This window comes from Xiphias gladius, chromosome 23 (assembly GCF_016859285.1).
Source record: "Xiphias gladius isolate SHS-SW01 ecotype Sanya breed wild chromosome 23, ASM1685928v1, whole genome shotgun sequence".
NCBI lineage: Eukaryota > Metazoa > Chordata > Actinopteri > Istiophoriformes > Xiphiidae > Xiphias > Xiphias gladius.
Window position 1 is genome coordinate 19,798,132 of NC_053422.1, and position 17,732 is coordinate 19,815,863.

Consider the following 17,732-nt stretch of genomic DNA (forward strand, 5'->3'; position numbering starts at 1 on the left):
GGCCTTCTAAATTGCTTGTTAGGATAATTGCAGCTGAATTGGCCTCTAACCTCTGTACACTTGTTTTAAATTCTGTAAAGTGTTGTTCAAGAATTGTTTTGGGTCTGATTCTGCTGCTGACTTTGCCTTTGTCCTTGATATGAGAAAAGGAATTAATTTTTAATGTAGAGTATACTGAAGATGTCTATGGCCTTTTTTGTGTGTGAAAAAAAGTGTCCATCTTCTCCAAAAAGATCAACAGAAAAGTTACGCATTCTGCAAGTACCGTGTCCACAGACCATGAAAGGGACTTTTGTTTTGGTCATCTCTCTATTGTTTGCTCTTAGACCCTACAATGATGTGGTTGAGGAATGGCTTTTAATTTGTTAAGCAATAAATACATTAGGGGGGTATTTGCTGATGAGAGTCCAGATCAATATGTCCTTCCTAAGCATTTTCTAGATTTATTGGAGGCCTCATAATGAATACCTGAAGCATACATGAGCTCTGAGTAACCTGCAGACTACTGAGGCCATGCAGTCTGGCTGATCAGTTTAGAGCCTCCCCCGCCTGGGTACACTCTGCAGGTTAATTACTGAAGCTTGCTTTCTACAGGCTTCATCAAAAAAGAGCAGGTAAAATTGAAGTGGTTCTTACAGTCTGATAGCTATGTCATCCTATAATCCTCACAATGTTTGCCTCTTTCATAACTCCAAACTGTTTGACATAAAATGAGTTGCCTTTAGATAAAAAGTATACATATCAGTGAACTTGTCTACCTGAAACTGGCTATCTGAAGCCTTTAACAGAAACTCTTGTTCGTTCTTTTGAGTACATTGGGTCTGTTATGTGGACTTTCTGGTAAATTGGAAAAGCTTGGATTATATAAAATTTAGATTAGATTTCCTGATTAAATTTTGGTCTAGTGGTTCCTAACCTGATCAGTCATAAAGTATTTATTTATTATCTGCCTATATCAATTTCTGATCTAATTCCTACATCATACATCTACACAGTATATACTGAAATTAGTAAAGCCAATTTAACTGAAAAATGTTCAACAGAAGAATGGCTCTGCATTAAAAAAATGAACCCTGCATCACAATTTCCTTTTTAATGGTTTCTTCTTCAATTTTGTACCGTATCCTATAGGGGGTAAACTAAAATTTGCAGTATGATATTTCTTGATAGAACATTGTGACTACATTGGTACTAATTGTTATCAATTAGGTTTATAAGTGGTCCAGTGATTGTGAACAGCACAACCATCACTGGCTATGGGTTCAGTGCTACAGCATCCCCTTCAGCTCTCAAATTCCTACTTCAACAAGTTGTTGCCTGGATGCCTCATTCTTTACTTCTATCTTCTGCATATACTTTAGCTTTGTTATTTTGGAATAGAGACTCTAATAGTCTTTGCAGTGCATTTTTGTTTAAAAAAAGTCATAACAAAAACAGAAATAAAAGTTCAAAAGGTTTCCTCTGATGTACTGTGAACTCAAATTTTAAAGTGTTTTAAAAGGTTTGTCACTCTATTCCTTGCGTAGTTTGACAGATTATCCAGTCAGCATAATAGGTCAGACTCATGGAGTGGTACACAGGCTGATCTTGATCTCCTTTTAGATGTCATATCTATGGGTTGTCTAATTCTAAAAAAATGTCTGCTGGCAAAATATATCTGCTTTAAGAGTTACTTTGACTTACCAGGTAACGTGGGTGTTGTTTCTCTTCTTGCAAACTATCTGTGTGAACATAACATGTAGAAAATAGTAATTTTCCCCCAAAATGGGTGGTGAATTTTTACTTAGTCTCTGTCATTGGCATATGGAGAAAGAACTTTGACCTTTACGATGTAACAAACAATTCATATTGTGTGTAGGTAACTTAAAGTTGATGCTCTGGTCATGAATATATCCACAAATATGTTGCGAAATGGTGGGCTACTATGAAATTTCCAGCTTCGGTTTGTAAAACTGCTACATGGTAGAATTCATGTATTTGTCATTAACATGCATACAACCTACTGACTTTGAGAACCCGAAGTTGCACCTGTGCAGGTGATACTTGCCCTGCAGTACTTAAATCTCATAAATCCAGTTTTAATTATTGAAAACTTGTAGTCAGTTAAATTACTGTAAACAATTCATAATTGACCAGTGTCAATATCAAATTATCATTATGTCTAAGATTCTACTGTTAACATTATTCTTCAACATCTTGACATGACTCCAAAATCTTATTCAAGGATGGAAAGTTTTATCGTAGTTAATCTTATATTAATTTTAATATATTTGTATAAAAAAATGTTTTGCCACATTGCAAGATACCAGAATAAAATGCATTTCAGTGGAGCATTAATTGGCAACTGTCAGCAAACACCCAGATATATAGGCACCAACTTTTTTTGAAAATTTTATCTGAACGTTAATGTGTCTGGCATTTCTTAGAATATTGTTTTTTCATTGCATGACAAACTTAGCTATTGACGTAGCACTGACATGGAGAATCAGTTAATCGATTATTCAGTATAGTCATTTATTAAGTATAAAGATGTTTAAACCATTTGCTGCTTTCATTTTGTCAAATGTGAGGATTTAAGACTTTTCTCTGTTTATTATTTCATTATAAATTGAATACCTCTGAGTTTAGGACTACTGTTTGGACAAAACTAGCAATTTGAAGACATTACTTTGGGTCCTTGAAAGCAAAGAGGAGGAGCTTGGATTACCATTTATCACTATTTTCTGACACTTAATAGACTAAACAGTTAACCAACTGATTGAAAAAAATAATTGAGGAATAATTGATGATTTGAAATAAACAGTAGTTGCAGCCTTCTAATGAAGCTTCCCATACCTCTTCCTGCCATTGACTGCAAAATACATAACAGCAGTTTTAATAGTCAACAGCATAGATTTGTCTGCACTTGTCACTATTCTATTTAAATTTCCACATTTATAACATAAAAACACTGCATCACTCTGCCCCTAAAGGATGGATTTCAAGCTTGTTTACATTGTGGACCCAGGTTGGTATGAAGATTAATACTTGGGATCCACTCAGTATTTGTTGAAAGGGGTCCAGGCACACAGAAATGTTTTTCCATTTTTTAGTAAAACACAAGTTTTGCAAAACAACATAATAGAATTTCTTTTTTTATCACACTGACTTGTAAATTAGATGATCTAAATCGTTGTGTTGACATACATTGGTGGAAGAGACATGGAATTGAATTAATCTCTTAAACTGAGTGATTTAAAGTATTATTTAAAAAATGAGAAAATTAAGAGGTATTATAATTGACACATAATTTATGAATTTTAATATAATGTTACATATCAACTTCATCAAAGTTTGGGTTTGATTTGGAACGTTTTTTTTCATGAGCTTAAGATTTATACATTGAACCAAAGTGTGATGAAAGACCAAGCCATGTTGTGAGTATCCATCATTTAGCCAACACTCTGTAAATTATAACCATTTTATTTAAAAAATATATGTTTTGAGGGGAAAATGTATTTTTTTTTTCTTTTTTTTTTCTCCAGTTTGGCACATCTTATCCACTATACAGATATGAAATTGTACATATTACAATACAAAAGGAAAATGGGAAGAGAAAAGCATTCATTTTGCACAAAGAGGTTTGGTAAGAGAGAGGGGATTGGTTCACTTGTTTTTTCTTTTTTTTTTTTTTATTTTTAGGCAGGTTGGGGGACCAGGGCTAGAGGATGACAGGAGGAAACAAAAACAGTTTACAAAGAGCCAGAGTGCAAAGGGATGCATATTTCTACAAATTTTGTGGATTTTCAGTCACTTGGTACAACCGTAGTCTTAAACAGTGGAATGTCAAATGATTGACAGAACTTTATAGGAATTCCACATACATCCTCATTCTTGGTGTTATCAAAAATGAGGTCTCGCCATAATGTTTGCTGAATGACATTAAGAAATATTTAACTCAATTTTTGACTTCTGAACATGCAAGACAGTCAGGAAGGGCAATAGTAAAAGCACTGCGAAGCTGGAAGAAAATAAAATTAAAGACAAAGTGGAGGTGCTCGGCTTTGGAAATCAGTGTGATCAGGGTATGCAATGTTTTTTTTTTTTTTTGTTTTTTTTTGTTTTTGTTTTTTTTTTCATTGAATTGAAATGTGAAGTGTAACAATTTTTGGTTTACACATTTTATGAATTGTTGTAGGCATTCTATGAGCATGTGCAGAGAAACGTTGACACAAACATTCATTTAAAAGTTTGAAGCCAAATTTGGCAGGCTCGCTTGAGAAACAAAGCCACAAATGGTACCCCCTGGCTACCTCTAGGGGGCACCAGCCAACGAACTGCATCCTTATAACTCAAAACCTCACTTCAAGAAACATCTCGCCGTCTTAATGGATTACTTTGTTTAAATATAGCTGAAAGTTGAACTGCTGAGAAAACACCCTATTTTGATATTCAGCATGAAAAATTTTACCTAATTCTTTCACTATTCAAACATTGGACAGCTCATCAGGTCAAAAACAGTGAAACTGATGCTGCTCTGTGGTCAGTGTGCATTTCAAGCCCAAGGTGCTGTCAGTCTGTATTCATCATTCCATTCTCTACTACCTTTACTTGGCCAGAGAGATGCTCATTGGTTTTGATAAACTACAACATTACCCCATAGTTTCCCCTCTCCATCGTCCCATCAATTCCTCACAATTCCTCTCTCTCTCACCCTGCCCCCACCACCAAACTGAACACAAAGAATTGCGGGGCTGCGGCAGCAGCTTTAGTCTGATGCTAATGCACATCCTCTCCCTGCTGCATACAAATTTGTCCTGACCCAAGCTTGCTGTTTGGTTATCACTTGATCTCCATTTGCTTTCAGGGTATTGACCACAGTTTAACTTGACACTTGTGACTGGAAACCGAGGAGCTGCTATTTATTGTTCACGCTTACCCCATTTATTAGACTGTAAATGACAACTCAAGTATCCCTAACAAGAACAATGTCTTAAAAGAAAAGGTTCAGTGATGTTTTGTTTGGTGTGGAAGATGATTCTACTAGAACTACTCTTGAGTGGCTTAACAAGCTAAATGTTGCTGAATCACTGGTGTGGGTGACAGAATATTAGATTCTTTTTGCCTTGCCTTAATTGGTTCAATCTTGAGCCTGTCAGTCCTGATTAGAGTGTAAGCAGTAAAGCGCTTGGGCTACGGGGAAAGGTTTATTTTTCGAGTGAAATGCTCTTCTATCTGACATTTGTGCTGTTCATTTGGTACCCTCACATCTGACACTATCTTGTCTGTATATTAATCCTGGTATATAATAGCAAATCAGCAAAGTGTACTTACTAGGTGAAGCTGCTGGAAATATTGTGGTCACAGTGTGTATGGCATTTGAGTGCTAGAGAATCCATGTACAAGTCATGGTACATTTAAAGGTCTGGTAATTTTGTTCTTGATGTCCAAGGTGAAGAACACATCCATGTGTTTTGCTAAGCAGTGTAGCGTATTGGAGATTAACCACACACGAACAATGCTTAGTGTTTCCCACAGGTAGAGAATTTATTTGTGGCAGTTGGCCCCCTTGGGTGGGAGCGCCAACATCCAACACTTGAGTCAGCTGCCAAGCAGCATTGCATTTATGTGCTAACGTCTGATTAAAGAGGTCATTTTTCCAATTCATATAATTGAACATAAGTTTACCATTCCAGCAGTCTTTTCAATCAGTACACACTTTTAGTTGCATTTGCACACAGAAGAAATTTTGGAAGAAACCAAAATTTCTAAGATAAAAAAATAAACCCTTTTTAGCTAAGGACAGCTATTTTTTTTTTTTTTGTGGGGGAGCCACCCAAATAAATTCTGTAAACAGGAAACACCGACAGCCTTTTGATCTGATGGAAGGTTATAGACTTGCCTAATTGACTCATGTCTGATTCAGCAAAAGTAATATTATGAATCTATACTGAATAGAATTTCAGGGTTCCTCTCTCCCCAGAAGAGGATTTATTTTATTTGTAACATAATAACAATACTGAACTTTATTTTTTAGTTATAATTCGGAGTTTGAGTTTGATCTTATTAGCCTTTAATGTATGATGGTTCTCCCAAACAATGAAACTGTAAAACAAAAACATTCTGATAACGGATCCAATTCATTTTCCCCAGTGATTTGCTGATTAGCTTACAGTGCCTGTAATGCATTTAGAAACATGATTTCAAATATTTACTTGTAAAAGAAATAAGACATGAATCACAATTCTCCAGTTAATGTATTCCCTTAGCAGAGGGCCATTTGGCCAAGTATTATCTCTGTGCTGCAGAATATAGACAATGTGGAGAGAAATCTCACAGTTCACAATTTTCTTGTTTAAAATGATTGCCCCCCTGCCTGATATGAACAACCTTGCATTCATAGAAAAATAAATTTGTGACAATTTCTACCCCATCCCTAAACTGTCACATCCAACCTCTGTCATTGAAGCATTCGACATTTCTCACATATTCTCAATTCTCACTTGTAGAAATTATGCTTTTTACATAAACTGGAAAAGAAAATCAAAAAAGCAAACCCTGTATCATCTGAAATGGTCAAATGGCAAACCATATGCTCTAGGAATAAATAAGTGTTCATACTTCACACTCTTTGTAAGGCAGTTGCTGACACTTGCACTGCCCATAGCCGTTGATGATTACGAGTGCTCCTTCTTCATGGCTGGGCTCATACTCATTATAGGGTACCTGTGTAGCTAGATCTGCCATAGGCTGTCGCTGCTGGGTCCTCATCTGTCTGCGGTTCTGTATAGCCGAACAGTGGCGTATCCGTCGCAGGGTGGGAGGGCAGCACTTCCGTGAGATATACACAACAAAAATGATGAAAAAGAATGAAAATAGAAGGGCCATAGTTCCAATAATAACCCTATGAGTCATAACAGTGTTGTCCATTGCCGAGAAGTCATCCGTTACAGCTGCCTCTTCCAGTGTAGCAGTAGTTACTTCAGCAGTGCGTGGTGTTTGTGTTGTGGTTGTTGTGATAGTGACTGTGGTAAAGCTCCCAAAATCCTCTGTATAGTCCAGCGTTGGAGTCGGCTGCATAATTCCAAACAAGGAGCTTGTGATCTCTGCAGCTGTAGTAGCGTCTGTGGTTGTACTAATGGTCTGAACAACTGGCGCTGAAAAATTCTGGCAAAGCTGGAATCCATAAACGGCATCAAGTATCTCCTCACCTTGGGCATATTCAGGACTATGGCAGAGAATGGAATGTTCCCACCTTCCCTTAAAGGTGCTTAGCCAAGTGGCCAGAGAGCAAATCCTTCTGGTACATTCCCAAAGGTTGCTAGACAGCCCAATGGTGCCCAGAGACTGCCACATATCCATGACTTGGGGATCAAGACTGCTTAGTTTGTTGTTATCCAGCAGCAAAATCTTTAAATTTGGCAACGTTTGAAACACGTCAGGTGTCAGGACACGAATTTCATTTCCTGTGAGGTCCAGCTTCTCTAAAGTGGTCCAGGTCCACTCCATGCCACATGTTAGGTTGCTTATCTTGTTCCATTGCAGATATAGAAACTGCAGGGCAACAAGGCGAGGGAAATGGGCCAAGTTTATCTTGGTCAGCTGATTGTGCTCCAGGTGGAGCTCTTTAAGCTTAATGAGCCCAGCAAATCCATTCCGGGCCAGACTCCGTAGGCGGTTGCTGCTCAGGCCCAGATATTCCAGGCTGCGGCAGTCCCAGAATGCCCGAACAGGTGTGGTGCGAAGTAAATTGGAGCGAAGGTGGAGTATCTGGAGTTTCCTCAGTCCATGAAACAGTTCTGGTTCCAATGCAGTCATCTGATTGAAGGACAGGTCCAGTATCTGAAGGTTGATGAGGTGGATGAAGGTTGTGTTGGGCAACTTGGTGATACGATTGGAGCTCAGATTGAGGTCCTTCAGCTTGTAGAGCCCTTGAAAGGCATCCTCTTGTACTGTGGTAATCTGGTTGTGGTCTAGATGTAGCCAGGTGAGCTGGCTGAATCCATAGAATTGATCAGGTCTGAGCTCAGTGATGCTATTGTGGCGTAGCGACAACCCCAGGGCCCCCTTGTCCACACCATCTGGGGGTGCCTGAAGCCCCTGGGTGTCGCAGTAGAACTGTAGGTCCTCACAGCGGCATTTTTGAGGGCAGGTTGTGCACGATGCATGAGGCATCAGGCACACTAGGAGCATGCTGATCACACACAGACACAGAGCCGCTGGTGCAGGTCCCACCAATGGCCACCTTGAATGGAAACCTGGGTGGGTTCAAAGATAAGAAAATGAACTGTGGGGCGGGAAAGCTAATCTCTGCAGAGCACTTATTACTAATTCATGGTGGTGATTATGCTTTTTGTGTGTGCTCTCGTTTTTTCCCCATTCATACACCAGTTTAGGTATTTTACATTGACAACTTTCACAGTGTATGTAACATGTTTTCTTTGAGCTTAGGTTTAATGGAGATATGACTTACTTCGGCATCTAATGATCAAATCATATATACATGAGCTGGACTTTGTTTCCACTCCCATGTTATTTATGTTTAGTTTATTTTGTTCATATTTTGTGCTCTGTAATTTGGCATATATACTAATTTTCTGCTGATTACTCAGTCATGTTTCAATTTTGCCGTCCCCCCCCCCCATTTTTGAGCACCTCAAATATGCTTGTCCTATGTATGTTTTTTTTTTTTTTTTTTTTGTTAATGGAGTGTTTTTCATCCCTCAAGGTCTGCTGTAAAATACTAGTGGTATTTAAAAAGTATATATTCATAACTCGTGCGTCAGTGAAGAAGAAAAAATGAAGGACAATTGCAGTAAATAGACTAGCTCTTACTTGTATTCCCTTTTCATGTCCCAACCTTCCATATAAAGGGGCTAACTTACCCATTCTTTTGTGAACATCGGAGGCTGCATTCAACTGTCCTTTTCCGCAGACTCTTGGAGCAACCAGATGGAAGAAAAATCCAAGGGGAAAAAACCCTTTTGAGTAAGCACGAAATGAATCAGCCTCTTTGGAAATAAAGCAATTCTGAACCCACCCAAATGAAACAAAATATGAAATTCCATTTCCCAAAATGATGTTTATTCCTGTTGTTTTGCTCAGAGTCCTTTAAAATCCAAGCTCAAAGAAAGGGTTGAATCTTTTCCTTCATCCCAATGAATTCTTTAAATAAATATTTATATATTTTTTTTTAAGTTGATCAGTTGCATCCAGAGCGACTCCAGTGAACAGACCCCCCCTCCTTTTTTCTTCTTCCTTTTTTTACCCTTTTGTTTCCCTTCCACCGCAATGATGTCAGCTCAAATGGTTAATTGAAGATCAAGCGTTCCTCTTTCATGGCTGTGGTCTTCCAACCCTAACTTGTTGATGGCAGCCAGAGATCCTGCTTCCGACGCCGACTCAGTCTCAGCATAGCCTCTGCAGAGCTGTGAGCAAAGCCCTTGTCTGCTAGCTGAGACGCAGGGAGAGAGAAAAAAAGCAGAGCAGGGAGTCAGGGATGTTATTCTGTGCTTTTTGTTGCAGCCACTCACTGCTACAGAGTGGTGGCAGCCTGGCGTCGATCATCACTACTCTTTCTCTCTCTCTTTCCCTCCCACACACACAAACACTCTCTCACTCTCTTGCTCAGTCATTTGCTCTCTGCCTCATACACACTGCTTGTTCACCTCAGTCTTCCTGCACCTCCTTCTGGTATCCCCCCTTCCCTTCCACTGGCTCGTCACCCTCAGAATATTGATATCTTGAATGTGTTGCGGCAGCTTGCTGTTGAAATTAACCACAGCTGTAAATCTCAGCCTCACCTTGGCGTTGTTCTGCATGCGTTATGTATGAATGTACACCCGAGACATAAAAAAATAGCCTAACAAAGCAAAATATAGTTTGTAACGTGTGGATCTAGACAACATAAACATGAACAAGAGTGAACAAAGGTGTGCTGATTTGCCATAGGAGTATGCAGTGCAAACATAGGGTGTCTGGCTTATATTCATAATTTACATATCCTGAGTGCAGTGCTTTAATTTTTGAGCACTGGCATGTGATGTACGGCCAGCTGCCCTAAAGTTAAATTAGACTAACTTTTAACATGTAATAGTAAAGGCTGAATATCTTCTTGGTTGTCTGATCCACAAGGTGAGATCAAAGTATCTCAAATGCTGTTAACAAGTTCTGTTTTGTTTTTTTCAATATTGAGAAAATGGATTTGATTTGTGATTTTGTTAAAAGAAGGCTACATTTCAACACCATTTAAAGTACTAAACAGAATGTGAAATCTGTAATACGGTGCATGAAAATGCAGACTTTTCCTTAATTATTTGATATAGCTGGAGATGGGTGTGAAGGTACTTGCAATCAACTAGATTTAAGACACGGCAAAGACTAGGTACCAGAGAACGTATGAAGCACAGATAGTCGTCTAAAAGATTTGACACACAACCCCCTGCCCTCCCTCTACTTCACTAAAGCAATCTTTGACTTAAACATGACCTCAGATTGCTTTATACCTTGATTTATACCTTGTTGCACCTGTTACAGACAATAAGTTGTACTAAATGAAAGGAAAGGATTAAGTTCCCACTTTGTGCTCTGGCTAACTGAAAACAGATTTTTGTATTTTTATAATTGAAATGTAAATACTGAAAGCTAACTTGCATCACAAAGTCACTGAACTGTGTAAGTAACCAGATAATTATTAGTACCAAATTTTTACTCCCTCATTAATTTTATTGCGCAATTCTCAGGTCTTAAGACAACGCTTCTGGCTCTGACTTTCAAGGTCAGATGACCAGCATGCTTTCATTCTCCACATTTATTGTGGCAGTACATAAGTACATCTCCCACTGGGACTCTTCTGCAGAATGTGAGGGTGGAAAACTTGGGGAAGAAAACGCTTAAATCTCAGGGGTTATGATGGATATTCCTTTTATTTGATGGGTACTAGTTTTCCATTTGGAAATCAAGCAGTTTAAAAAAGCATTTGTATTAGAAAAGTTACATTATTGATGGAAATCCAAGTAAGTGAACTTGCCGAAATATCAAAAAAGAAATATCATTGAGCTCAGCTATCATTTGACAGTTGGAGCATACATAATTTCCATTGAATTTTTCCATAATCCAGAGGACTAGTGGTTTTGTAGAGAAGGGATGTTCCTAAATCTGTCCTGAAGGAGGTGGATAGAGACTCACTTGAATATCATAAAAGATGCCGCAGAGAAACTGCCTTCATAATAAGCACCTGAAGCGGTGCTTTAGAACCCTCTGGCGTGGAAATGGAATATAGGCTAGGCATGAATGAAATAGGATTGAGAGAGTAGGGGCAGAGCAAACTAAAACCCTACCACAGGACTGCATCCAGCCGGCACAAAATCACAGGGGATTAGTGCCGTTAGAGCTCCCCAGCCCTTAACTATGTACACAACCCCCCAATGGGCAAAGGGCAGTGGGGGATGGGGTAGGTCAGTGCCACCACCATCCATGGTGTTATGTCGCAGTTGATTTAAGCATAAGGGGGATGAACAGCCCAGATTCCAACTGGTTCTTTACCTTTTTATCGGTTACCCTTTTCTGTTCATCTAATTCTGTTCTAATTTTATTATTATCCAAAATCTGTCCATCTATGTCTGTCTCTCTCTCTGTCTTTCTCTCTTTCTCACTCCATCTCTCCATGCTTCCTGAAAGTTTTAGATTTTAAATTTTTGCTTGAGCAGTTTACAGAATGTGACTGAACATTTCTGCTCTTGCTGGGGAGCAGTGGTTAGAGCTTTGACTACTGCTTAGTGCTTAGTTGTTTGACTACGGCTAATGGTGTTGCAGTTTTACTGTACATAATTTATACATTTAGCCATGAGGAGCAAATTGTAACCTCTTAATCAACACAGATGTCTCTCTGAAGATGAGAAAAAATACAAATGTGTAGAAGAGATTTTCTAGATTCTTTTCTGTTTTGATTTACATTTTTATTGCCCAGTGTTGTCACAGTAATTAACCTTTTTACAGCCGCTTTTCATTTATTAACAGTAACAGTAAATTCCACACTGATGTGGATACATATACATAGTTTTTCCTCTTAGTTCTGGATTTCCATCCACAAACAGCATCCAATCTGCTGTGTTTAAGCCCCACAAATGGAGATCTGTCAAAACACCAGTCTCAGGTTGAAGAGTTGATGGACAGAACAGAGCTTCTTGAAAATGCTTGCTTGATTGTCAGCATGTCAACCTTTCCCAAACAAGGTCAAAGTGCTTCTGCTTGGTAACAAAGTTAAGAAGGCAACTCTTTCTCACAGGCCAGATCTTGCTTTGTTGAGAACAGTGTTTCCAGGGCCTCTACAATTTTGAGCCATTACTGATGGTGGCCTATTTAGCCCAAAGAGTGTGTGTGATATTGAGCAATAAAAATAACTTCTTACAGAACAAAATGATTTAGGCAACGGTGGATTAAAGATTAATGGAAAACACTTAGACAAACCTATTTAAAAGTAGTGTTGCTCAAATTAGATTTTTTTTTTTTTTGTCCCTTATCCTCTGAGTCGAAGACAAAGACTTCAATGTCTTCAATGAAAGGCATCGGTATCTTTTGTCACCGATTGCCTTAAAAGTTTACTGTAAAATATTGTACATTCTGTGCAATATCCATGAGGACGGTTGTGATGGCAGGAAGGCCTGCACAGGATTTGAATACACTCTCTTGATCTGTCCATTGATTAAATTCCATGTGTAATTGCAGTTTACAAACAACAGCGGCATTTTTAACAATTAAGACGGTGTGGTGCAAATGAAATGTACCACTGATAGAGATGTATATCAGTTGTTTTTTAACCCAAAGCAGCTGTGCCTTTTACTGATGCATGCTTTCAGTATGTGTATTATTATTTGACACTGTTGGCCACTGCTTGTTTGTGTGCTCCACGGTTCACTGGCAATGCTTTGAGTTTGGAAATGATTCCAGTGTTTTAACAGAGAGAAATGGGGCACTTTTGACAGCTGGTCTACCCAGAGCACAATGGTTTACAATAAATAAAAGGATCAGAAGTGGATCAGGCTGGGTATCTGCAGAACAGTAGCTACACTGAAATTTGAAAATCACTTTTCCTCTAATTAAAATTTGTAACATGTGGATGGACGGACATATGAATGAATGAATGACTGTTTTTTTTTTTTTTTTTTCCATTCACAGGATGCATCTCTTATGGGATTATTCAGACATATTAACAACAAAATGAGCATTCTGACGTATATACTCACCAGCATCTAACAGCATAATATATTGACATCATGAAGAAAGTTCTTGAAACAATCTTTTATTTTTATTTTTTTTTCCTTACAGCTGACTTTCAGGATTTTAATTTTACTGCAATCGCCCGAAAAGGGCCACAAATTGCTGTTTGTTTTTAGAGAAACTACTGCAAATTCTGTAATTTTAGGCAGCAAACACACACACAGAAATGTTAAAACAACATGTTTTTGGTTGTCCAACTGCCCTACTTGTCTAAAAATTAAAAAAAAAAATAAGAGAGAGAAAATGCAAGTGGGCTAAAACTGAACCATGTCAGAGAGATATATGAATTGAAACTATTAACACTCTTGTTAACTATGATTTCTGATTACAGTATGTCTGTATATTGTTCCTTTTTGCCTGTCACTCCAGTCCAGCATCCACAACAAATATGTTGTAAACACTTGTCACTGCACCATACTAGTCTGTTCTAACTTCTCTCCCATGTTCATATTTCAGGCAGGAAGGAAGGACAGGAGTGATGCTCTGAACACGGCCATTGATAAGATGACAAAGAAGACAAGAGACCTTCGCAGACAGGTTTGTTTGTTTTTTTTGTTTTTTTTTCTGTTTGAAACTTTTTCCATTATCTCTCCAATATGCATAGAACTTCAGTATTTGTGCACACTGGGCTTTTAATGTAAATAATATATATCCTTTTTTCAGACGAAGAAATGTTTTATCTGTAGTTCGGCTAAAAAAGCTGATTAGCTGTCCTCTTACAAGGCTAGTGTCTATGTCTTGTATATGAAGGGAAGTTATGCTATGTTGTCAGGTCCACAAGCTGTACTGTAAGATGTCCCGCATATATACAAGGAGATGTATTATTTTAACTGTGCCTTTTTTTTATTTTATTTTTTTTTTAATGTCTTTCTTCACAGCTGCGTAAAGCTGTAATGGACCATGTCTCTGACTCTTTCCTGGAGACCAATGTTCCCCTCTTGGTCCTGATTGAAGCTGCCAAGAATGGCAATGAGAAAGAAGTCAAGGAATATGCACAGGTGTTCCGTGAGCACGCCAACAAGCTGATTGAGGTAATGTAGGATTCCACAGTCAAAACAGAACATTTCATATTTTTTCCTTTCCATCCCATTGGTTATGGACATTTTAACTTAGCTTCTAATAAATATCAGTCTTTAACCAGCTTCTCTGTCCCCTCTTTGTGGCTCCATTCTCAGAGATTCCCCCATGATACAACTTTAGGATTACAAAGCCTCTGAAAACAGCAATCTGGGATATTTTTTCCCTAATGAAAACAAACATGTAAACATTGAAATTATTTTCTTTCTGTGTGCGTGCGTGTGCGTGCATGCGTAGTATGACTCTCACATACCAAGACGCTTTCTAGCAGCATTTTGTAAATGGAAGGCGATGCTGACTCTAATCTGATGCTGTGATGCTATAGTGAGCAGACAAACAGAACATTGCTATTTGTGGTTATAGCAGCAAATCAAATTTTTAAGCAGAGCCAAAGGAGCGAAACAACCACAACACAAGGATAAATGCTGCCTCTGGAAAAATGTAGTCCTTGCCACAACAGATTGATGTATGACTTCATACTAACCAACTCCACGTATGCTTTAGTGATACCTACAAAGATAAATATCATAAAAAGGACCTAATGCATCCTATTTCTTATCCCTTACTGGGGCTGGTCTCATGTCTTAACAGAGCGTGTTTTTGTGCAATGACAGGGGTTTTTATGTCTCCAGTGCTGTATACATAGCAACAAGAATGCAGATACAGGGGAAAGTCAAAGAGATGGACTTAGATGAGCAACACGGTAATAAAAACATCAGCTTTCCTCATTAGTGGTCTTTCCTTCAATTTCTAGAATGTCTATGTCAGAGCATCATATTCTGACATTTGAAAGAGACTTCTCCCTATGGGCAGATGCCCACGAGTGTAGCTGGATCGGATAGTCTAGTAGAGCAGGGCAGCATAAGCATTCACTGGGGAAATTGCTGAAACATCAGAGGGAAAAGGGGACCACACTGGGGAGTAGACCCTTAAGTAGCTCCTGAAGGCCAGAGTGTCAGAAGTAGCATTAGAGCATGACATTGATGGACTTCCCTAATGCTCGGGTACTACTCCTGCTTATAACACTTGGATGGGTAATCCGAAGAAGTACAGCTATGGTTAAATTTTACTTATGTCACAGATGAATGGCATAAAATGAAAATACTTTCCCATTGCGAAATGCAGTTTGATGTGATGGAGTTCCTCTCACAGTGAACTTTTAAGACATTGAAAGAGGCATTGTTCCTTGGTGTCCATCCAAGCATAGAAGATAAAGATCTTAAAAGTGTTTTTCAGCTGCTTAAGTGACACATACAACAAACCGTCCTCAATACACCAATTAAATGTCAACAATGAAACTGCAGAAAAATTGTACTGCAAGAAGTACTGCCAAACAGTTATAGTTTTGGGTGATAGTGATAGTCTTTAATATCATGTCTTGTAGACAAAATATTTAATTACAAGCCCCATCTCTATTTCTGCCTTAACCACTAGCTTGATCTATTTCTTACTAAGCTGTTCATCAGCAAAAGTGTCTTTTGTTACACATAAATTAGGAATTGTAGCTATATAACCAAGAAGCAGCATTGGATAGCATATAGGAGCTGTACTGAGTCGTTAGAAGTGGCCAAACTTGAATTCTGATATCTGAATATGACACACAAACTGATCTTACATAAATTCAGCAAGGTCGCTCAGTTTATTTCTACCTACAGTGTTGTAACTAACGAAACTCCTACTTATCTTTTATTACATTCTGCAAGTGCAATAACACACATTGTACTAAAAACCATGTACTGCAGATAGTTTAAGAACTGTGCAGGAATTTGCGTTTTTTTTTTTTTTTGTTTTTAATTAAAGCATATGCTACTCTTAGATAAAAACACCTAATGGCACAGTCACATCACATTAATGCACCACTAAAATATATGAAATTCATGAACACATTCAAATTATATTTCAGGATGATGCACACACAAGAAAGGACATGAATTTAGACAACCGAATTAATCTTAAGGTATGCTCAGATGCTAAATGAATTTTAGAGAAGGCACGATTACATCCAAAGGCTATGTAGAGGCAGGAGCAGATGCAACCATTCGCTGATTCACTCCTGCTCTCATAAATTTAGGCAGAGAGGTGTCTGTGTGAGTTGAGTGTAGTGAAGATGTTATCAATAAATTGACAAACGCATAGTCTCTTTTCTAAAATCCCGTTTTAGGGTTTCAGTTACATTGCATTCAGTTACAGTTGAGTACCTGATACAGTAGTACTAATTACTGCCAAATTATATTTTATTATTTGTACTGAAATATGCAGAAGTTGGATACCATAATGCATTCATTGGGGCTAAGAATTGCATTCTTTTTAGGAGCAGCCAATGTTGAATCTTATCATTTTAGGTTAATGCTTTGCCTTTTTTTTTTTTTTTTTAGCACAAGCTAATATAATTGCAAAAAGGACACAGTCAAGCATTGTATAGTTTTTCATGAAAAACCTTCATGTAGAGCAATCCAACATTAATGCAGTCAGCTTGAGCAATAGGTAAATCACAGTAGGACTCTTGGCTTTTACCTCTCTGAAAATGGTTTACATTTCCCTGCAAATACATTGTGCAACGTTGGTACTCAGCGTTACTGGAAGAGCCAAACACTACAAATATAAATGAAAAGTGTGGCAAGGTCCAGAGTGAGAAGTAACAAAATGTTTAGTTACTTATCAAATGAGCAAGCTTGAATATGTTGTAAATGTAATATGTCCCCTGTTCAGAGGTAGGAACAGCAAAGTGCCACCATTCTTGGGCTCTTTTTGTATGACATCGTGAGTTGTGCAAGTGTAGGCTGCCCAAAGGCAAATGGTCCATTAGTTCACACATATTTGTGAACTAAGGAAACATTATAACTGACCCACATTCATCCATAGGCCCCTTTCACCGGCCTCTCTATCCTTGTTTGTCAGAACCTCATTCTTTTGAAACGTAGTGTTTATATCATTAAAGCTAAATTAGAGGTTTTACTTTATGGGTTAAAATCTTACTAATAGCCTTTGTGCAAGCTATCAAACAATAACCTGTAATTGTATGATGACAAAGTTCTCTTCATGTTTGACTGAATTAAGTCAAGATTATTTGATCTGAAAACAGACACTTTGCTCTTGGGAGTCGGGCTAAAATATTCCACATTGCATTCACAATGTCGAATGCACTTTGTTCTTAATGTCATTAAGCTTCATTCAAATGTAGTCATATTGGAAAAATAGCTATGGCCATATATGCTGATATTGAGATTTGTTGCCAAATCCAGTGGTTTAATGGTTTTCCCATGTTTGAAGGCATTTTTAAGCAGTAAAATTCAACATCTTAAGAGTAGGAAAAAATAGACTGAGCTTAATGTCTTTACCTCTAGACCATCTTCTTAAAGGTTCTAGGCTGCTCAGGATGCTGAGGAGATTTCAGCACT

At 38.1% G+C, this 17,732-nt stretch overlaps 2 protein-coding genes across 5 annotated transcripts in view; one reads left to right on the plus strand and one right to left on the minus strand.

The window, feature by feature from the left end:
- Nucleotides 1-17,732, plus strand: part of ctnna1 (catenin (cadherin-associated protein), alpha 1) — an 81,944-nt gene that overhangs the window by 29,797 nt on the left and 34,415 nt on the right. For all 4 annotated transcript variants that reach the window (XM_040119444.1, XM_040119443.1, XM_040119442.1 and 1 more), the window contains exons 8-9: nt 13,714-13,794; nt 14,136-14,288. In XM_040119444.1, coding sequence (XP_039975378.1) covers nt 13,714-13,794; nt 14,136-14,288 — 234 coding nt within the window. The remainder of the gene's footprint in view (nt 1-13,713; nt 13,795-14,135; nt 14,289-17,732) is intronic.
- On the minus strand, nt 6,595-9,800 carry lrrtm2 (leucine rich repeat transmembrane neuronal 2). Its single transcript, XM_040120537.1, has 3 exons — nt 9,783-9,800; nt 9,343-9,433; nt 6,595-8,237 (listed from the first exon to the last, which is right to left on the minus strand). The coding sequence occupies exons 1-3, from the start codon at nt 9,798-9,800 to the stop codon at nt 6,595-6,597; spliced, it is 1,752 nt and encodes a 583-aa protein (XP_039976471.1).